General features: G+C 38.8%; 1 protein-coding gene across 1 annotated transcript; it reads left to right on the forward strand.

The window, feature by feature from the left end:
* LOC109235980 (protein GLE1-like) lies at window positions 2060–22942 on the forward strand. Its single transcript, XM_019402220.1, has 16 exons — window positions 2060–2337; window positions 2585–2682; window positions 2984–3151; window positions 3256–3411; window positions 3787–3907; window positions 4036–4184; window positions 4938–5109; window positions 5548–5731; window positions 8061–8184; window positions 13537–13566; window positions 13775–13856; window positions 14133–14219; window positions 19890–19973; window positions 20198–20329; window positions 22140–22262; window positions 22343–22942. The coding sequence occupies exons 4-16, from the start codon at window positions 3299–3301 to the stop codon at window positions 22613–22615; spliced, it is 1674 nt and encodes a 557-aa protein (XP_019257765.1). The 5' UTR covers window positions 2060–2337; window positions 2585–2682; window positions 2984–3151; window positions 3256–3298; the 3' UTR covers window positions 22616–22942.

Here is a 23354-nt window from a genome sequence, read left to right on the forward strand (position 1 = left end):
AAATAGTCTATATGTAAAGATGAGTAAATGCTCTTTTGCAACAAAGGAGGTTGAGTACTTGGGCATGTAATCAGTGGTAATGGAGTGTCTGCTGATCCTAAGAAGCTGGAAGCTATGCTTAAGTGGCCCCCTCCCCCGTACGAGGCCCGGTATTCCATGCTAGAACGCACCTCTTGTGCTCTGACTTGGGTAGCTCAGAAGTTGAGGCATTATTTATGTGCCTATACCACTTATCTTATATCTAGGATGGATCCGCTAAAGTACATCTTTCAAAAGCCCATGCCAATGGGCAAGNGATAGCTAAGCTTTTGGGATATGATTTCACTATTGTATACAAGAAAGGGAAGGAGAATTTAGTAGCAGACGCATTGTCTCGAGTGGCCAAGTTATACTCCATGACTGTTGTAATTGGTCAGTTTGTACAACAGATCAAGGATTCTTACAAGGATGATAGCGAGATTTTTGAATTGATTCAACAACTTCTGTTAAACCCCAACAGTAGGCCAGGCTATGTTTATAAAGATGGGTTGCTATACAGGAAGGGGAAGGTGTTTGTGGGCAGAGATGCAGAATTGAGGAAGGAGCTGCTTAAGTTGCACCATGACAGTGCACTAGGGGGGCATTCAGGTATCATTGCTACTCTGCACAGGCTAAAAAATGTTTACTACTGGAAGGGTATTAGAAAAGATGTGTACAAACATGTTCAAGAGTGTGAGATTTGCCAGAAGAACAAGGTGGAGAATGTGGCCTATCCAGGACTACTCCAACCTCTACCAATTCCTGAGAGAGTGTGGCAGGATATCAGCATGGATTTCATTGAGGGATTACCTAATTCTTCAGGTAAAACAACTATTCTGGTGGTAGTAGACAGGTTGAGCAAGTATGCTCACTTTATGGCATTGAAACATCCGTTTACAGCAGAAAGGGTGGCACAAGTTTTCATGGAAAATGTCTACAAACTCCATGGATTGCCGCAGACAATTGTGTCTGACAGAGATACTATATTCTTGAGTAAATTTTGGCAGGAGCTCTTTGGCCTTCAAGGAGTCGCCTTGCATCATTCTACAGCCTACCATCCTCAAAGTGATGGGCAAACGGAGGCTGTTAACAAGTGTCTAGAAGGATATTTGAGGTGTATGTGTGGAGATAGACCAAAGAATTGGGCAGCTTGGTTGCCACTTACTGAATGGTGGTACAACACCAACTTTCACAGCTCCACTAGAACTACGCCTTATGAGGTATTGTATGGACAAAGCCCTCCTCTCCATCTCCCATATTTACCTCAGAGTTCAATGGTGGAGGCTGTTGACAGAAGCTTACAAGCAAGGGAATCCACAATCAGGGTGTTGAAGCATCATTTGAATTTGTCTCGAGACAGGATGAAAATGCAAGCAGATAAAAGAAGATCAGAGAGGTCCTTCCTAGTCGATGATTGGGTGTACATTAAATTGCAACCTTATAGACAAATTTCGATGCGTGGGGATGATTATTCTAAGCTCAGTCCAAAGTATTTTGGTCCATTTCGGGTGATCAAGAAGATCGGGCAGGTTGCATATCAGCTGGATCTTCCCCCTAATGCCAAAATTCACCACACTTTTCATGTGTCGCAGTTGAAAAAGAAGCTGGGAGATAAGCCAGTGCTTCCTTACCTTCCTATTTCATTATCTTCTAATGGTCACATTCTGTTGGAACCTGAGGCTATTGTGGAAAGAAGAATGGTCCAGAAGCACCACCGACCAGTCACTCAAGTTCTTGTCAAGTGGTTCAATTGCTCAGCTGCCGATAACACCTGGATGGATTTACAAGCCCTGCAGCAACAGTTTCCTCATTTCAATCCTTGAGGACAAGGATCATTTCGAGGGGGGAATAGTTGTTATATTCATTTTATACAAGAGGGTATTTTTGTCACTGCTGTAATAAGTAAGGGATATAGTTGTCATTTACCATATTGCTAATAACGGATTAGTTAGTTGGTTAAGTGGAAGGTTAGTCTGTTATTAGATTGTTATTAGATACAGGATATATAGGGGATGGGTTATACCAGTTAGGGGATATAATAATAAAATCAATCTTTTTTCTCTCTTGTCTATTCTCTGAACTCTCAATTTACCCTCTGCAAATACTTGTTCAGAAACCATTCTCTTCATTGGTTTCTTAGAGATTTGCTTACTATTCCTTTTTGGTTGTACCAAATTCATACCCTTAGCTTATGATTTATTCAACATTCCGTTTATCCAATTTGGAATAGTAAAAAAATCCATTTGATTTTATTGAATTTTCTATAGCTATTATTATATTTCAAGAAACCACAACTGCAAATCCAAGAAAACTTCAAAGGTAGACGTTTCACAGAGAGCAGAGCCTTTTGTTGAATAAATCTTGGAGAAAATTAATATAAAGAATGAAACTTTGATCTCAAATCAGCCCCCTCTTTATCCCTTTTTGTGCTATCTTTATCCCCTCTATTCATACTCTTGTCTGTATTAGTAATATTAGGGTTTAGCTTTCAAATTTCCCTTATGGGTGTTCATGTTATGATCTTTTACATTTTCTGTTTGTAACTTTTGCTTTTCAATTGTTACAGGTAATTAATTATATCTCAAATTTCAAGACTCAAGTGTGTGAAGCCAGCGTTGTACACAACTTTATTTAAACGTGTTCTTAAGGCAGGAAAATAATAATGTAAGTACTTTTTTCCTATACCCTTTTTTTCATCTCTTTCTCTATTTGTAGTAGTCCACGAAAAATTGATGCCATTTTTTAGTTTTCTTTTAGGGAGGGGTTGGTTCATGTGACCTCTATGCATATGTTTGACAAAATACCTTTCTCATAGTTGTAGTGATAACAACATCACATTTCAGTTTTTCCTTTATTGCAACACGTTTATAGAAATTCTGGAACTATAGTTTTTTTTTATAAGCTCTGTAACTATAATATTCTACTTGTTGCTTGGTTTGTGCTGAGTTATGGTTATTTTCCTCAGGGGTGCTGTTAAACTGCAACTTCCGTTGCCTAAAAATGTTGATGGAGTTACCCTGGATCCAAACCCTGATTGGAGCTTTGATGCTTTACTGGTCGAGCTCAACTAGATAGAGAAGAAGCTCAATGGATCATCGAAATTTCCATTACCTTTTATCAAAGCAGAATCTCGGTATGTTACTTTAACAAGGTTTCTTTGTGAAAATCACATCAAGCATTTTAGTTCCATTTGGATAGTAAATTTTCTATGTTGTTGTCTAATCTGTCTTTACTCAGAGAACTCTCGGCTTCAAAGAATAATTCTCGGAGAGGCTTTATTATGCAAGTGTCTGATGACGACATGGAGGATGTGGAAAAAGACACTAAGGATGAAGTTGGTGATCATTTTGTTAAGGGGGGAAAACGTTTTGCCTGTGACGAAATCTATCTGAGGTGAGTACTCAACAATTGCAAACATTATAGAGTGTAAGAATGAGAGGAGGTCTATTAGAACAGAGAAACAAGCTATGAAATATGTTGCTACAAATGCCCTTCCCCATGTTAAACATCTCATACTTGCTTGGCTCTATAGTTGTTTAAGGCATTACATGTTTATAGCATTTACTTATTGAGCCAAGAGTTAGGACATCCTTAGCCAAATAAGGAGGATAGGTGTATGTATGGCTGGGATGGGGTGGGGTGGGGTGGGAGGAGGGGGTGCTGAAGGTGCGTCATGAAGTTATTCCTATTAACTTCCTTTTTATTAATATTAAACTTCTGTTTCATTCTTGATTTATACTTAGTGCAGCATTTCTCATGTTGTTTCAGTGATAGCGACCATTCTGAAGAAGGCCTGGGCATTGAACTTCAACATGATCTAATGGATAAAGTATTATTAGTGGAAAGTGCTTTATCTGAATTAGCTCATGAGCACCAGCTTACTATTGCGGTTTGTAACTTCACTTATATGCTTCCTTAACTTTCTCTGTCCATGTCCCCAACTTGCTTGACTTAGGAAAAGAAAAGAAGGGATGCATATATTAAACCGAATCTCTTTCTCTTATTACCTTACAACAGGAGGAAATGAGAGATCAACTATCAGCACTTGAAGCTGAGTTAATGGATGAAAATCAGAAGCTTGCCTCCACAGTTGAACGGGTTGAGAGAAATACTGAAGCTCAAAGGGAAATGAACAGAAAATTTGACATGCAGTACCAGCGTAAAATGTAAGGCGTATTACTCTGATTTTGTGGAAAAAAAACTTGTTTTTGCATTAAGTTTGTCATCTAGTTAATAGTTTTTTCTTTGTTCAATGATGTATAACAAGGTAGATGTTCCTCAGTGGGTTTTGGTCCAATGGTGGTCTGCTGGAACTGATGGAAACATTATCTATTTAGTCGCTAAAGACCAGGGTATTTGTTTTATCCGTACTGTGGACTTCACTTCAACTGCTGCTGCTGCTACTCTAGGACCAATGGAAATAATATATTTGCTGAAGACATGCCAATCAAATCTCAATTACTTAAATGGAAGCTGGTTTGTGAGGAATTCACTTACAAAAAAATTCACCAAGGATGTTAGATTGACAATTGATCATAAACCACTAATGTTGTTTAGGTTGGGAATGAAAGCGAATAGGGTGATTTGTTCATCATTTCTAGTTGACTTGAATTACAGATGAAGGTGTAAAACAGATTCAGGGGTATGGGCAGCGAGCCGAGTTACTTTAAGCAGGGACACCAACAGGAAGTCATGTCACTTTGATTGCAAGTGACTATTTTCTGATTCAAACAACATGCATGCCCTTGGTCTCAATAAAAAAACTTTGCGACTGATAAATATTAAATTTTTGTTAATGTTTCTTGGTCACTCTATACATGCTCGGAGTACCCAGAATTTGAAGTTTAATCACCATTTGCATGTTCCTACAGTTTAATTTTAGTAAAAATATACTTTTAACTTCAATTGTATTACTGTAGTGCAGAAGCACTTGATGATCACCTAACTGCTGTGCAAAGGGATCACGAACACAGATCCCAAATTGAAGAAAGGAGAATAAGAGATGATGCAGCTCGTGAAGAAGCCAAGAGGAAAGAAAAAGCTCTTCAAGAAGAAAAAGCCCGGCAAGAAATGATCAGAGCAGAAGCCAAGGTATGTGTTTTACTCCTATCGAGAGAGACACACAATTTGATATGCTCATTGGAAATTCTCTCATATGCTTAGTAGAAAAGTTTCTTCAAGGAGAAAAAAGCTTAGAAAGCTATATTTACCAATTGCATTTCTGGTTGCCTGCCGTTTTGTGATTTTTAGAGATTTTACAAAGTTAGCTATTTGTGAGAATCATCATCACACGAGGAAGTAATTGTGCTTGTGTTAATTTAGTAACTTAATTTTTATTGGAACTGCTTTTTTTCTTCTCTGTGGCATACTTCTGCAAGTGCTAATGCTGACATTCCCTGGTTCTAGCATCCCTGCTTTCCTGTGAAATCTAGCTGTCTATTTGTCTCCCCTTTAGCTGCATCTATTACAAAATTGTTGTTTGTGATTGAATTTTCTCCTTGTGGGTAATAATAAGTTTTATTTCATCAGGTGCAGGCTAGGCTGGAAGCTGAAAGAGTTGAAAAGAAAAAAGCCGCAGCTCTGGAAGCTGAGAGGAAAGCAGCAAAAGAAGCTGCAGCTGCTGCGGAGAAGAAGGCATCTGAGTCATTGATGAATGCTCCTTCGGAGGCTAACAAGGTTCCAAAGGAAGTCACTAATCATAAACATTCAGCAGGTATGTCTCACTGTGTAATCTTAGTGAGGGAGTGGAAATGGAGATTTGACCTTCCTCTACTCCTCTTTTTCTTTTTATATATATTAGGCATTTCATTTCAAATAAATAATAACTTAAAATAAAATGCATGTCCCTTCGGGGACATCCGATAAAATTGGAACGACACAGAGAAGATTAGCATGATGGTCCCTGTGCAAGGATGACACACACAAATCGAGAAATGCTCCTGATTTTTAAACTACCTTACCTTATCAAAAAATGCTCTGTGCATAATCTAAGAGGAAAAACCCTAAAAGGAATATGTGCCCTAAGGGTAGATTTGTTTTGAACTTTTGATCCCTTATATTCAAAGTTGGAAATAAACAGTCCTGTATCTTTGTAAAAAGTTAGCCCTTTTGATCTAGGGCTAGATTGCAGGCTATTCACTGTCGCAAAAGATAACAATATTTAAAAGCTGGGAACTAGGCCTTTGGAAAAGAGACTAACTCAGAAAATAAAACTCTCTCCAAGAAATATTCCTGGAAAATATACTCATGAAAATATTCTTACCTAGGATTATCTGGGTCAACTGTTCACAACCATGCTTTTGACTGCCTCCATTGGGGGATGTGAGGTGGTAACAAAACATAGTGGTTTTAGAGGCGAACGTGGGGAATAGAGTCTTGAGAACTACCTAAATGTTAAGCGGGTGACTGATCAGTATATATGTGTCTGACAAACCATTGGCTTTTTACAAGTCACCTTCAAAGCTGTGAAACTTCTTTGTGGCCAAGGACCATGCAATTGCGGTGTACCGGTTTATGAGAACCAATGCCGAGGAAGTGCATGATGAAGCGGAGATGAAACTTGATTTGATGTAGAACTCTGTTGTTGCTATTGTTCGTCAGCAAGTCTAAATCGGTTCGAAGGGAGAAACATCGATATCATTTCACTGATGTTGCCTTTCTCGTTTGTTATTTCATCTTTCAGAGCAAAATGTCAATCTTTATCCTGAACAATAGACTGAATAATAGCCTGTTTGGCCAAGCTTCTTTTGGGCCAAAAGTGCTTTTTTTGGGGCCAAAAGTGTTTTTTTCCCCAAAGTTAAGGTATTTGACCAAACTTTTAGAAGGAAATGCTTTTGAGTAGAAGCAGTTATTGAAAAGCAGAAAAAAGTCGCTTCTCCCCATAAGCACTCTTTTGAAAAGCACTTTTGCGGAAAATACACTTAGAAGACGAATTTCCCTTAGTTTCTTAGGTTGAGTAAAGCATAAAGGTATCCAAAAAAAGAGAAAATATTCTTACCAGTAACCCGATCATTTGACTAGTAAATATGTTCCTGTCTTCATCTCTATGCAAAATATATCTGTGATTCTGTTCACGGTCTTCTTTCTTCAAACAAAAGCTCTCTGTCAATGCCATCACCAGGTTCCCACAGACTCCTTTCTTGGAAATTTACCTCCTACTAGTTTTTCTCATTTTGTACCGTTCAAATATCCAAGAATCTAAATGCCACAGAGAGAGAGAAGAGAGAGAGGGGGAGATAAGGAGGGAGGGAGGGAGGGAGGGAGAGAGAGGGAGAGAGAGATTAGAATGGCACGAGAACAGGTCGAGGACGGCTTAAGAAATATTGGGGAGAGGTGATCAGGTAGGACATGGCGAGGCTTCAGATTTCCGAGGACGTGGCCATTGATAGGAAGTTGTGGAGGTCGAGTATTAGGATTGTAGGTTCGGAGGTAGTTGAGTCTTTATTACTTCGTACCTTTGTGAGGTTAGTCTGGTAGGGTTATTGTCGAAGTCTTTCGTTTTTCATAGTGCCGGGTCTATGTACTGGCTATGGCTTTTGCTTTGCATCTACTTTCTGATTTTCATGATGTTATTTTTCCTATGGTTTCTATTGGTGGTACTGATATTGTCTCTTTTCGTCTTCTTGAGCCGAGGGTCTCTCGGAAACAGCCTTTCTACTCCCTCGGGGTAGGGGTAAAGTCTGCGTACACACTACCCTCCCCAGATCCCACTGGTGGGATTTTACTGGGTCGTCGTCGTCGTTGTTGTTGTAGACTAACCAATCCAAAACAGAAGAATAATCGAGAAAGACTTAAGTGAAGGATGAGAAAAAGAAAAAGTAAAACATTGATTCTTTTTTTGATTGGTAAACACTAATTGGCAGCAAAGTACTGCAAAATATTTACAAGGAACAACCACATTACATATTGTGTAATGAGCTCAAAAAGTCAATCATGATTGTTGTTCATTTGCACTTGCCATATTACACCAAAAGAACAGTAAAGAAATGCGTTTATACTTAATACTAATTACAGATTCTTTTTTTTGCTTTAAAAATTTCTAGTGGACCTTTCCTTCCAAATGATCCACCAGATGACTGAAGGCAGTGAGTTCCAGTGTTCAGCTTATCCTTCTCCAGCCCTTCCATATACCGGCTATGCAGTAGCTCTATGGTTGTCTCAGGCATTGTCCAGCTGATCCCTACAATGTTAAGAATGATATGCCAGATCTGCATGGTGAATGAGCAATTAATGGAGAGGTGGCTAACATCCTCATTTTCTCTCTCGCACGCTGGGCACCTACTGCATATATGAAGTCAGTCTTTTCTGGAGATTCTCATGAGTTAGGCATCCACCATGTGCTACCAGCCATGTGAAATATTCCACCTTTAGGGTTGCTTTGTTTCTTCAGATGCATTTCCATGGCGACCTGGGTATGCTGCCAACAGAAGACCTTAAAAGCTGACGGCAAGCTCTAACCTTGAACCTCCCCTTGGCACCCCTTTTCCAAATTAAAGAATCTGGTTTAGATTGTGTATTAGATGCCAGATATTTATTAGACGTGTATACCATGTACGCATTAACACACATTTTTATAGAGAAAATTTCAGAAACAAAAGAAGCACCATTAATGAAAGAAATATCAAGCTTCAATAGTTTCCTCCTGGGATTGAATATTTCTGAGTTCGAATTTGATTAGGTAAGAGTCCATCTCTTTCTTTGCTTGGAAAAGGTTTTCTACCATCAATAATAATAGTATACTGAGATAAACATATAATATGCATGCACTAGTCATAATTTGCTAATAGATATGCTTTGCTTAGAATTAGATATGATTTGGTTAGATAGAACAGAGAAACATAATTCACTAGCTTGATAACTTCGTCTGCTGGTAAGCAAATTTCCATAAGCTAATACTTGCGGCTTCTTTCTGTCCATTAGTGTTGTCTCTTCTCCCATTAGTTCCATTAGTCCCGTTAGTTTTTTTTAGCCTTAGGTGAATCTTTTCTGTTAGTGAATGGTCTTGAGACTAACCTGGACTAAACGTGCTCACTAATTACAAAGATAAAGGAGTGTTCATGCTCAATGAAATATATAAAAGACCAAGTTAGAGCAACCCCTATATTTAAAGGACTATTCTGGTTTTTTTCTTTATAGTCTAAATATAAAAAGTTATTGTCAAAACTTTTATACAGTCAACTGGATGATATCCTTTTATCAAATAGTGTATGATACGCCAACCTCCAAGTGGCAAGATGAAACATTTAGATGTTGTTTTTCTTTCTATTTCTAGTGCTCGTAAATATATGCATAGATTTCAATTTTGCAATTTTGGATATACCAGGAAATACAATCAGGGTGTCAGAAAATGCTCAAAAGCTGGAGGAGAAAAGATTGATGATTTACAATGAAATAGCTTCACAAAATGAAGTACTGGGATCGGGTTCTAACAAGGTAACCTTGCAAAACTATATTTGAAATTTCATTGCAGATTTATCAGGCTATTATGCTTCTTGCTGCATAAAGTAAAGTATTCTTTGCAGAGGCTCGGGAATGGGGGTTCCTGAACAGTTACTCCCTCTATCCTAATTTATGTGGCATTCTTCCCTTTGGATATCCCAAATGTTTGACACCATTTTATTAGTACTGTTATTCTATTTGACTTGCACAGTTGCTAGAGTTAAAAGCCATTGAACTATATACATTGATGTGTTTTTGCTATATCAGACTAATTTTTCAACCAACTGTTTTTATATTTTTATTTTACCACTAATACATTAAAAAAGTCAAATTAACATCTTAAACTCCGTGGTTGGTGAAGAAAGTAGTCTCACATTTCATGTGACAGGAAGTAATGACTTTTAAAAGAACCTTGGTTTTTGTAAATATGGGGGCAGTGTTATCAAAAGCAAAAAGCGCAAAAGATCTCTAAGGTCTGTTGGGGTTTTAAGTGCAAAGCGCAAATAAAGCGTGGGCTTTAATGAAGAAAGGCGCAAATGGAGAAAAACTACAAATATGTATGTGTTGTTCAAGACTAATATCTATAAGCATGATTGCCAAATATATGGACAAAGAAACTGAAGAAAATTTACGACAAAGTGAAATATCAATTGTTTAGTGTCGCTTCTTTAGGATTACGCCCATTGGCAAGGAAAATTATGCCTTAGAGCCTTGATGACAATACTGAAGCGCCCCCTAAGCGAGGCGAAGCGCTCAACATGTTTTGAGCCTCGCTTCAGGGCTTAAGCGCGCCTTTGATAACACTGTATGGGGGACTACACACCCTTTGTGTAGTGTGTTTTCAATATACAAATATGTTACCTTCTCAAAAAAAAAAAAAAAAACTCTTTCCCTACTAACATTATCATTTACCCATCCAATTGTGTTTTAGGAGTTGCAGTTCCAAGTTCTTGAAACTGCTTACATTCAACTATGCGATCCTTGCATGTTTGAAAAAGTTACTGAGACATTTTGATAAGTTCATTTGAGTCTTCTTTTAGCTGAAATAAACAACAAAAACAACTATGTCTCAATCCCAAACAAGTTGAGGTTGGCCATATGAATCCTCGCAGACCATGTTTCTCCATTTAAGCTCAACTCATGTCATCATCATGCCAAATAAAAATAAAAGTGAAAATAAGTTAAGTATATATAAATAATAGTATTAATAATGATATTAAAATTTCTTTGTATGTTTACCGGCTTTTTTTGAAAGATAAGGTAGTGTTATATATAAACAAGCACAAAAGATGTGCTGCAACAGGTGAACAGTATTTACAGAAGCAAAAACAGCAAAAGTTTGCCCCTTCTAATCCTTCAGGGCTTCTAACATTTGTAGGACTGATTATGCATCATTTACATTCTCCATTCTTACACCATATGCAAAACAAAATATTACATCTAGATTTTATCCTAATGATAGAATTAACAGAGTCTTCAAAGCATCTGCTATTCCTTTCGGTCCAAATAATCCACCAAATACAAGGTATCGTGTTACACCATCTAAGTTTGCCATTACTAAACCCAATTATGTTCCAGCAGCTAAGCAAATCAGTTGTTGAACTAGGCATTACCCACTGCAGACCAATTATGTTCATAAAAGCTGCCACAGTTGGACAGTAACTTGGCAATGCAAAAACAAATGACGAATACTCTAGAGTTGTTTCCCGCATAGGAAGCAGTTACTGCATAGAGCCAACCCTCATTTTTGTAAATTCTCGTAAGTAAGACAAGCTTCTTTGCTCACTATCCAGGTAAAACAAGCTACCTTGAGAGGGGCTTTTGTATTCCAGATTTGCTTCCAAGAAGACACAGTAAACATTCCTTTACTGTTGTGATGCCATCTTCTGAATCAGTAAGCTGTTTGAATGTGCTTAAGTGGTTGTAAAATTTTGTAGCCCTGTCGATCTCCCAGTCATTGAACCTCTTTCTGAAGATTGTATTCCAAGTCCCATTTTCTCTATTTTCTGCCACAAAAGCTGAAACATTTGCTGCCAATAAAAATAGATCAGGAAATAAGTCTAATAAAGGCTCATTTTCAATCCACATATCCTTCCAGAAGGATATCCTCATCCCATTTCCCACCTTGAACCCTATTCTAGATGTAAAACAAGACCAGTGAGCTCGAATTATTCTCCAAATTGAGACTCTATATGCAGCTTTTACTTCTCTGCTGCACCATTGATTCTCAACTCCATTTTTGTTCTTAATCACACCAACTCAAAGGGCATCAACCTCCGAGTTATATCTCCATAGCCACTTCATCAACAAGCTTTTATTGTGTTTTCTGAGGTTTTAATCCTCAGTCCACCATTTTCCTTAGCCTCGATAGGTTCCATTCACTGAAGTAAAGAACCAGGAGGTCACGGGTTCGAGCCATGGAAACAACCTCTTGCAGAAATGCAAGGTAAGGCTGCGTACAATAGACCCTTGTGGTCCGGCGAACCCCGCATATAGCGGGAGCTTAGTGCACTGGGCTGCCCTTTTCTTTATTACCTTGCCAAATGAAGTTCCTCTGTAGCTTGTCAATTCTTTTCTCAATCTTAGTAGGCAAAGAGGAAAGAGACATCACATATGTTGAGCCCAGCACACTGTTAACTAGTACCAATCTTCCTCCTTTGATAAATACTGCTTCTTCCAGCTTACTAGCCTTCTTTCACATTTATCCAAGACCGCTTCCCATATACTATTAGCTCTATGCTTGGCCCCTAAAGGCAATCCCAAATAGACAGTTGGCCGAGTGCCAACCTGGCATCCTAAAGTTCCAGTAGTTCTGCTGCAATTTGTGATGACATTAACTGGATATGAAAAGCTTATTCTCTAGTTAACATGAAGACCATAAATTGCTTCAAAATATACAAATTTTGAGCTGCAGATGCCTAAGCTGCTCAATCTCCACATCACACAACATAGTATCATCAGCTTACAATAAATGTGACATTTCCATGGCATTTTGGCTACTACTTTGACTCTGAATCCTCTTATCCCTCGATTCACATATTTAACAGATAGCATTTACTAAAACATTCCATCACCAGTAAAAATAAGAAAGGAGAATCTCCTTGTCGTATACCTCTTTGAGCTGAAAAAAAAAACCCCATTGGTTTGCCATTAACAAGGACGGAATATCTAACTGTACTGATGCAAAAGGAAATCCACTTGATCCGTCTTCTACCAAATCCCAAATCCTCAAGCATGTTCATCAGAAAGTTCCAGTTGACATACCATAAGCTTTCTCAATGTCTAACTTGCATCAATACACCGCTTGTTGCTTCTCTTTCTAGAATCTAAAACATTTCATTAGCAATGAGAGCCACGTCCACGATTTGCCTTCCTCTTATAAAAGCTTATGTCTGAAATCCCTCAACTCGACAGCAATATTTCTTACTGGCATAGAAATCTATGATAAGGTCAAAATACTCCTAGAAAAGCAATAGGTCCAAAATCGACATACTAACAAGACTAAAACTTATTCCCAAGTAGTAAATATCACATATATGGATCTTTTTCTTCCATTGTGCCCTATCTTTAGCCAAGTCTTGATTGATTCCAGGTAATTGTAGGTCTTTCAAGACAACTTCCCTCCTTGTGATTTTAGGTCTACCTAGTCCTCTTTTTAACACCTTCACTCCCCATTATTTTACACCTATGGACCGCTGCATCTGTAGGTCGACGAAGGACACCACCGTACCATCTCAAGTGATCTTCTCTCATTTTATCCTAAATGCGTGCTACTTGCTCCTTCAGGCTAATGTGGTCATTTTTTAATAAAAGAAACAGAAAGAGTTGCTTGTTTAGTTGGAATGTCATCAGATGCATTTTGAATTATTATATTTCATCTTAGCGTACAGAGGTTCTGAGTTCTATTTGAGATCCTAAGGATGTTAATTTGGGTTAAGTAGTTTCTGATGTTTTTATACAACAACTACTACTACCACCCCACAATCCGGATTTGGGGTACTTCTGATATTCTATAGTAACACAAATTCGTTCTTAACAGGCTTACCGAAAATATGAAATGGAAATAGCTAGATGAATCAGAACTATAACTGGTACTAAAGAAAATGTCAGGTACCTGGATACTCATCTCTTTGATTATTAGCCCTATCTCCTGTAGCTTTAATGATTTTCTTGTTGAAACCATTTTCTACCTCCCATATTTAAGCCACGTATTTAGTTGCTTTGACCTATATTTTTGAACTACTTTTGGGAATAAACTTCATGAGGTGCAAGAACTATATTTCTGTTTGATACATGTATGTTACTTTTCCTTGTGCAGAGTGAAAGCAGATGAATTAATTAAGCTTATCAGTGATTCAACATGTCCACAATCCATCAGCATTGCCATGTTTGCACAGAAGGTAAAATCCTGAAGTACTTCAACTGGGATTTTTTTTTTCGGTGTCTCTTATGATGTCATTATTTTTACTTCTTTCTCTTTTTCCTTTTCTCTTTCGGGAGGGGCACGGGACGGGGGCGGATGTTGGGGGTTTGGGGTTTGCATATGTTTTTGATTGTAGAAAATTGTGGGTTCTTGATGCAACAGTTGATTAGTGTATATTGAATATATTCTACTATTGGAGCTTTGCCTAAACATATAAGGATATTGACTGTGATTCTGGCTTTCAATTTTATAGGTTGTGTCCCTGTGTGTGAACCCTACAGGAAGCTTTAACAGTGCCGTTTATGCGTATGGTCGTGTAATTGTCCTTGTTACTTCAAAGGTAATTATGATATTGTTCTGGTCCTCTTGCTATTATAGGTCAATATTAGTTCTTGTTGTTTTATAATCAGGAGATTGACGTCAATAACTGAAAAGAAAGCAGTTAAAGCATTTTGTTCCTTCACTAATCAGTAAAAAAACCATTATGCTTTCATCTAAACCTAGTCATGCTCAGTCCCAGATTGAGTGTCACGTTTTGACTTCATACTAAGTGTCACGGGGGCGTTTTTGGTCAGTCCAAAGTCACACCCGCGCGGCAGTCAAGTCACACACTTGACTCAGCCTTTCCTAAACACTTAGCCAATTTTCAGCAAGTTTGGCTTAAACGAATTTTAGGCAGCAAATCAATAAGAACAACAGTATATACGGGAAAATTCCCAACCCTTGTATTAATTTCGAAAATATAGAAAGGACCCTCACTTTGCTATGAACACAATCCGCTCACAGCCCACTTTTGACAAAGAACACAAGTCGTTCTTGGCCAACACTAAGACCTGCCCAAGCCTAGCCTTAGTCCACTTTGAAACCCTCACGTTTCACTCTTGTTTCCCACTTATAATTTCACACGAAATTACCCACATAAACCTGACTAAGTCCCAAAGGCCCTATTTATAGAATATAGGCAGCCCTTAGACTTGACAACACATGACACTTGTCGTCTACAGCTTTTGCCACTTGTCGGGCTAAGTTTAAATCTGTTCCTAACATGTAGTTGACATCCCCAACTACTTAGGACACAATATACACGAAATGGATAATGGTACAAGCATAATCTGATCTTGGGACAAAGAGGTTATGACAAGGTAACCGCCAAAACTGCCTATCATGTGCATTGCATGTGCCAACTTCATTTGCCCAGCTGAATAACGCCCAAGGCTGGCATTGCGCCCAGCCTTGGCCCATCTTGACATTGCTCCGTGCCAATGCCTTGCCCGCAATCCGCTGCCCACGATTTTGCCGCACACGCCCGACGCCGCTGCCGCCCGCGCACCGCCTTGGCCTAGTTTCTGCCTTGTCCATGTCAACCTTCATTTCCCTCGTGCCATTGCTTGTATTTTCCTTCACATAGCCTTGCCTTAGCTATTGAAAGCCTTTGCCATCATCCCGCACATCCGCATTTTAGCTTAGCCCACATTTGTTGCTGCCACAACCCAAAGTGTCCGTGCCACTGATTTTGGCGCGCATGCCATGCCATGCCGCCCCAACACTGCCCATGCTGCCTTGTCAAGCCTTTGCCAAGCGCGCCTTGCCAGTCCCAAGGCCTTGGCCAATACTTGCCCACAACAGCCCTCAATGACAATGTCTTGTCCGTCGCCCGCATGATCGTTTTGCCCGCACATAGGCCAATGACAAGGCCATCACGCCCAAATCCTTGCCACAGCCGTGCCACGCCCGATGACAAAGAGTTAGGGTCTAACACTAAGGGTGCTTGTTATTATACCAAACTTTCTAACCTAAACTTGTTCTCCACAACCAAAACAAATTGGGGTCTCAAATTGTCAGGCAAGCCCCTTCACCGCTAAAGTGGCTCGTAAGTACTGGTTACATCTTCACTTTACACTTTAGACTCCCGCTTTCTTTTTTCTTTAACAAAATATTTGTTGTTTCTCTTCAACCAATTCTTTTAATTTTCACCCATTTGAAGGCCTAAAAAATTGCTTAGGGATTTAGTGATATCTTTTACCAAAAACCATATCCAAACACAAACCCGAAGCTAAATTTCCTAAAACCACCAAAAATAAATTGTTTTCTATCCAAACGCAATGTCCAGACCTGAGCCCAAAAGGTGAATTGCTGGAAAAAATGGGGAATACCTTCGAATTTAAATAGATGTCAGGAATTTCCGACGAAGGGAAATCTAGAGGTTGTATTGATAGCACGAGATGGGCTCTAGGATTGTTAAACAACATAAAAGGTTTAATTTAGGACAGGAGACTTAGTGTTTGAAAAGGGATACATGAATATGATTAGAAAGTACTAACTAATGTAGATTGACATTGTCATGACGGCACGACCCAAAATCTCAACCAATCAGGGTCGTGATGGCGCCTAACATCGCTCGCTAGGCAAGCCAACACAACAAATAATACGAAAAGAAAAGCAATAAATATCTGACAACTGATCAATAACATAATGTAAAATCAGCTCTGTCATAACATAATAGAGCTCTAAAACCAATAACTAACGCAACCACCCCAAGATTTGGTGTCATAAGTACATGAACTTCTAGATCCAACTAAATACAAGGTTATGAAAGAAATGCAACACCGTCCGGATAAAGTGGAAACAATACAATAGAGGTAAGATTATGACCCAAGGCTAGCGGACGGGATGCAGCTCTACCTCGAATCACCAACGTAGTATCTGCTAAGCACCTCTCGGGGCTTCGCTGGTACCGATGTCAGGATCTGAAGTGTAGAAGTGTAGTATGAGTACAACCGACCCAATGTACTCCGTAAGTGTCGAGCCTAACCTCGACGAAGTAGTGACGAAGCTAAGACAAGACGCCTACAATAAACCTGTGCAGTAATATATATATATATATATATATATATATATATATATATATATATATATATATATATATATATACATAATAAAGGAATAAGAAGTAAAAAGTCAAATGAAACAACGGGATAAGGGCAAGTATCGGGGACAATAGACGGTACAGTAAATAAAGAATCATAAAGTAAACCTCTTTCCAAAAGGAGCAACGAATCCCCCAAGTCAAAATTCACATTACCAAAATATCTAGTAAAACAACGAATTCAACAAACTCGCACGGCATCACCCTTCGCGCTTTTACTCTTATCCTCACCATATCAGATAAATAGAAGTGCACGACTTCACCATTCATGCTTTTACTCTCATCCTCACTTGATCTTAATAAAAATGCATATGCACGGCATCGCCCTTCGTGCTTTTATCCTCACATTCACTCAATCAATGATATCAATATGCAAATGAGGCATGGCAACACCCTTCGTGCTCTTCACTCTTCTTCACCAAGCAACAACAACAACACAAATGTCAAGCAAGGTGGGAAGCTAATTCACTTCAACAATAGTATTGAACTCCACTCGTCATACGAGAATCTTTCCACAATTAGAGCCAACAACAAATTACAAATTCCACATCCTCAACACCCAATATCGCAACAATTCAATATAAGAAATAACTTGAAAGCGAATAGTCAAAGAATAAGCGATCTATCTAAAGCATAGTAAATGAAATAACATGGTGGAAATAAGGCAAATTTCACCTGCATGCGTATCCCATGGCCAACACATATAGACTCATCACCTTGCATATACGCTGCCCCAACGCATAGTTCACATAGCAAATAGACTCGTTTCTACTTTAATTCCCTCAAATCAAGGTTAACCACGACACTTACCTCCTTCCGCAACAAAATCAACAATCAACCACGGCTTTTTTCTTTCGAACAAACCTCCAAACCAACCGAATCTAGCCAATTATCAATCAAACAATCCAAAATAAGCGTTAGAAACTACCCATGAATGAAAAAGGTTCAATTTTGATTATATTTGAAAAGATAAAAAAAATTAACCTCGGGCCCGCTTGGTCGAAATCCGAGATTCGGACCAAATCCCGGTTACCCAAAACTCTAATTTCTACCTTGAAATTCATAGATTTGATGTTAAAATTCATGGAAAAGTAATTGAAATTGATTGAAAACTAGTTAAAGTTGCTTTCCAATGAATTTGGGAACAAAATCCTCTTCAAAACCTCTTCTAGAGAGTTTAGGGTTGAATAAATGGTGTAAAATGAGCTAAGTCCCGAAATTTCTCACTTTTACTCAGCTGCAGGTATCGCAATTGTTCGCAAATGCGAGCAATCATCCGCAAATGCGAACAGCGCCATAGTTCGTCAGAAGTCGCAAATGTGACATAGACCTCGCCAGTGTTTGGATAGCGTGCGGCGACAAATAGCGACGAGGGTCCGCTTCACTGAGGCAAGAGGCGCGCAGCGAAGCGCTCGCCTTTTTTATGTGAAGGGACAATTTATACAAAAAAAAAAATATTATATATATAACTAAAAACTCAATAACAATAATATCTTAATAAATATATCAATTCACAATATGCAATTAATTCTACTCTATAACTGAAAAAGGAGGATATTTTAGGTTTGAAGTTTTGAAGTTCTTTGCCTCTGCCTCTGCCTCTGCAAAAACAGGGTGCAGTACTGCTGCTCAATCAAAAACAGAGCAACCAAAAAAAAAAAGAAGAAGAGAAGATCAGAAGAAAAGAAAAACGAAAAAAAAAACAGAGCATAAACAGACTCTCTATTCTGTTTTTTGCTGCACTGTTGCTCGACAAAAAACAAAGCAAAAAAAAAAAAAAAAAAAGAAAGAAGAAGAGAAGATCAGAAGAAGAAGAAGAAAAAAAAAACAGAGCAACAGACTCTCTGTTCTGCACTGTTGCTCGACAAAAAACAGAGCAAAAAAAATAGAAAGAAGAAGAGAAGAAGGAAGAGGAAGAAAGAGAGAAAGGAGAAAGGAGAAGAAGAAAGGAAATCGAAGAAGAGAAGCTTACCTGGGCTGGGTGGACTTGGCTGCTATGTTGTTTGAAGGTTGAAGAAGAAAGAAACGTGAAATCGCTGCAAGCCCTAATGTTTTAAGTCGATGGTCTTTTCTTTTAATGTTTGCGCCTTTTTCATTCTTTTTTTTCAAAAGACGACGCCACAGCTTGCTTCTCGCTACACAGCGCCTCTCGCTACACAGGCAGAGGCGCTCGCCTTTTACAATCGCAACGCAACAGAGCCAAAATAGCGCAGGCTGCTCGCATTGCATCGCCTCACGCTATTAGAGCTGAGGTGAGCGCTATTTACAACACTGGACCTCGCATTTCCGAAGTCCCCAACCATCGCAAATGCGGTGCAAGCTTCGCATTTGCGAAGCACTCCAAGAATCCCAGTCATCGCAAAAGTGACAAAATGGTCGCAAAATGTGGACCATCTCCAGATCGCAAATGCGATGACTTCTTCACAAAAGCGAAGACCAGCCCCCACTTCGCATTTGCGAGCTTGACATCGCAAATGCGAGGCTCGCAATTGCGATCAAGTCTTTGCAAATTCGAGACCTCCAACTCACACCAGCAACAAACTTGCACCAACAGTTCCAAATCAATCAAAACTCATCCGAAACTTACACGAGCCCCTCGGGCTCCAATCCGAACAAGCACAAGTTTAATAACATCCTATATAAACTCGCTCGCTCATCAAAACAACATCAAATATCGAGAATCGATTATCAAAACTCAAGATTTCAACCTTGAAATTCAATTTTTGCCAACTTTCACGTAATGCTCCGAAACGCCCTCGGGTCACCTAAGACCCCAACCAAACATGCGTACAAGTCCAATATCGTCATACGAACCTACCGGAATCGTCAAAATACCGAACCGGGGTCGTTTACCAAAAACATTGACTGTGGTCAACTCTAGCCTCATTTTAAGTCAAAAATCACGTTTTCTTCAAAATTTCACATAAAAGTTTTTCGAAAAACAACACGGATCACGCACGCAAGTCATATAATATCAAATGAAGCTATGTAAGGTCTCGGATCACAGAAATAAAGACTAGTACTCAAAACGACCTATCGGGTCGTCACAACCATCCTTACATATTGGTTTGCTTTTCATCACAGGTCCCTCTTGCCATGGATATTCTCATAGGCGAGTTGAATAAAGTTCGCATTTACGCAGTTCCTAAGTACATTATTTACTCAGAGGTACTTCTTATTTACCTTAGTATTACGTGTTTGGCATCTACACATCTCATTATTGTCTTTTGTGGGATTCTTTTTACTTGATTGTCTTGGAGCATGATATTTCTTCAATTAAGTGGTGAGAAAAGAACTTGTCACATACATTAGTTAACCTTCTTCACCCCATATTCACATCATATTATGCTACCTCCACGAAAAATTAACTTTGATGTGTTCTTTCACTTCAGGCAGCATTTCAGACAAAAGAAGCTTATTACAAAGCTATTGGCTACGCAGAGGAAGATGGGAAGATAGAAAGTACCAATAGTTATGTGGATCGCTTAAGTGCATACATGAAATTATATGGTGCTCTTGTTCAGGTCAGTTGCTTAGACATTTGTTACTTTTATCCTCAAGAATCCTTAATGCTTGTGTTGCTGGCACTCTCGTCTATCTTACTCTTTCGGGAAAATAGTGGTTTTGGTCTCTGAGTTTTGCTTTATTCAGGTTTTAGCCCCTGCATTATTTGCATGAGTATATCTGACCTTCAATTTAACAAATGTGCGATTTTGGTCCAATCACTCATTGAAACTAACAAATGTTATTCTGCTGACGGATATCAATTTGGGTTCAGTTATTTCTCCATCAACCTGGCCATTCTTCCTCTCAGTTAGCACCAACATTAGCAGTTTCTATGCATTGATGATTTCAACTTGAAAATAAAGGGACTACCAAGTATACATATAATCATCATAATTCGTGCCCATCATCTTTTTGAATTGTGGTTTACTTCAACTTCTTGTTAGGTTCCCTTTAAAAAGGGCAGCCGCACAAAGCATCTCGCATTCACGCAGGGTCCAGGGAAAGGCCGCACCTCAAGGAGTGTGATGTAGACAGCCTACCCTAATGCAAGCATTAGTGGCTGCTTCCACGGCTTGAACCCGTGACCTATAGGTCACACGGAGACAACTTTACCGTTGCTCCGAGGTTCCCCTTCTAATGTTCCCTTTAGGTTCCCTTTAAAGCCTCCAAATAGAGATCCAATTGTCTTAGAGAATGTGTCTTCCCCTCAAAATGGAAATTGTGTTGGCATTTCCACCTACACGATATTTGGAGTGGATCAGTGCTTAATTGATATTCTACGTTCAATAAGAAGCCATCGCTAGTGTGATGAACCCATCTTCGTCACTCGCTCCCAGGTATAAGGAACACAGACTTGAGCATGACGAATATAAGTTGGGGACTTTTGTACGCATGTCTGGTGTATCTTACTGGTTAACATTGATTGCGATTTGCGATGGGGTGCAACAAATGAAGCCCTAAGGGCTAAAGAGCTCTGCTAGAAGAAAATGCAGAATAATGACTTTGAAGGGACTCAAGAGGTTGCGTTGAAATCTGAAGGACTTTACCCTCAACTATATAACATATCTCAACTACTTGTCTCCAATGTTCATTTTCTAGCTCAAAGCAGTGGAGTGGGATTAAAAAAGATTGCAATGGATCCCTCAGGTTAATAAAGTCACCATTAGACATCAATATTGGAGACTTGTGCTTCATCCAAACAAGAGCCTTTAGTGCAGAAGCGGCTTTCATGTTAGGTTTGGGAAGTACATATGGTGCTCTTCGACCCAGTAAAAGGGCTTTGTATGATAGAAAGTGCTGAATTTTATCCGAGGTTACAGCAGCAAAGCCACTATCTCATCAGGTTATTCGAAATCCTTCAGTTTGACAAAACAATATTTCAAATGGTTTAAAATTCAGTTCAGTATCTGAATCATTGTCCACAGACAGAACCAACTTCATCAGCGGAGCAGGAAACATTCTAGACAAGATGTCCTTTTTGCAATGTTAGTTACCAGTACTACAGGTTGTGAACCAAGCAGTAAGTTGTTATTCCACGTATAGGAATTTTGTTAAGGGAGTTCTTGGTGCAGAGCTCCTTTGGCCTGAGTTTAATGGAGAAGTGACAGAATGCCAAACTAATATTTGTTAGTTGAATATGTCATCCTGTAATATTTATTTTGTGATACTAGAACTGCACATTTTGTTTAATTGGAGGTCAGATGTGCTCAGCCAAATAATACAAGGACAAAAAATAAAATAACAAAATAATTCAGGGACCAAAATTGTTTTTTTCCCTTACTTCATTCGTATAGTAACTGATTTAGTAGTAAACTGCATTTCGGGCAGACTGAAGTTGAAGGCTGCCAAAACTTGCATGGCCTCAGAGAAGGTTGGGCATGGATAGCCAGATTCTTAAATGTTCTCCCAGCAAATTTATATACTGCAGCTGCCTTGCAGGCTTTTCTTGAAGTAAGTTGAAGCTCTTTCTCAGTCCCTTTTATGTTAATGAAATGGTGTTGGAGTTAAAAGAAAATGTCTTGGTTACCCAGATGGCAGGTTTTGCTCTACACAGAAGATATAAAACACAATTCAGAAAGATGTTGGATATCATTGCTAAAGATTTTCTAACTGCATTGAAAGATCGAGGTGATGCAAAGTTGAACAAGGTGATTGTGAATATCCGCAACTATATAGAGTCAAATCAGTTTCTGAAGGTACCTGAAGGCTGGCGCCTCAGGAGTAATTTGGAATCACACAATTTCACTCCAGAGTCGGATCATCAACAGCAGTATGGTTACCAACAGAATAGATACTATTACTAGTTCCGTACTGTAGAAAACTTTGGTCCCTTCTTCTTTTCCTTCAGTTACTGAAAATTTGTTTCAAGTCTAATGATATCATTAAGACACTTTGTTCCCATAATTTGAATATGTAACTCCTGTATCATTTGTATATCGCTAACGATTGTAAAAGGAAGTTGTGTACCTCTATTTCTACACTTCCATTTTTCACTCCAAAGAATCTCAGGTCAGGGGCAAGTCACTGTAAGGGAAAACATAGAATTATGACTTGGTGGATGTAAGAGTTAACTTAAGATTATTGTATAAAGTTTTACTAATAATCAAGCTCTTTGCATTTCCTTCTGCGGTGATAGAAAGACTAAATGTTTTGTTTGTCAATTATTTTTCTTCATTCAGATTTTCATTTTGATTCTTAAAGGTATTACATTGGACGACCTTGATAATACTGAATAATGTCCAAATTGCATGTGATGGAGTTAAATGAAAATAATTACTATAATTTCACTATTTCATTCACGTTAGTCGCGATGAACGATTAAGAAGACATGTGAAGTAAGAGTGGTAACTTAATCCCCTTGAGTCAAAATCCTTGTTAGTCTGAATCAGAAAAGTTTTGGCTACGTTCTTGTTCAGGCTTTAAGTTGGACACAATGGTATTCAGAAAGTTTCGAAGCTGTATAATATCTAAGTATTATGTTTGGAAGGTAGTATGAATGTTTGGAAGTAGGGTTGTGCATCATATAGTAAATATCGAATTACT

This window comes from Nicotiana attenuata, chromosome 12 (assembly GCF_001879085.1).
Source record: "Nicotiana attenuata strain UT chromosome 12, NIATTr2, whole genome shotgun sequence".
In the NCBI taxonomy this organism is placed as follows: domain Eukaryota; kingdom Viridiplantae; phylum Streptophyta; class Magnoliopsida; order Solanales; family Solanaceae; genus Nicotiana; species Nicotiana attenuata.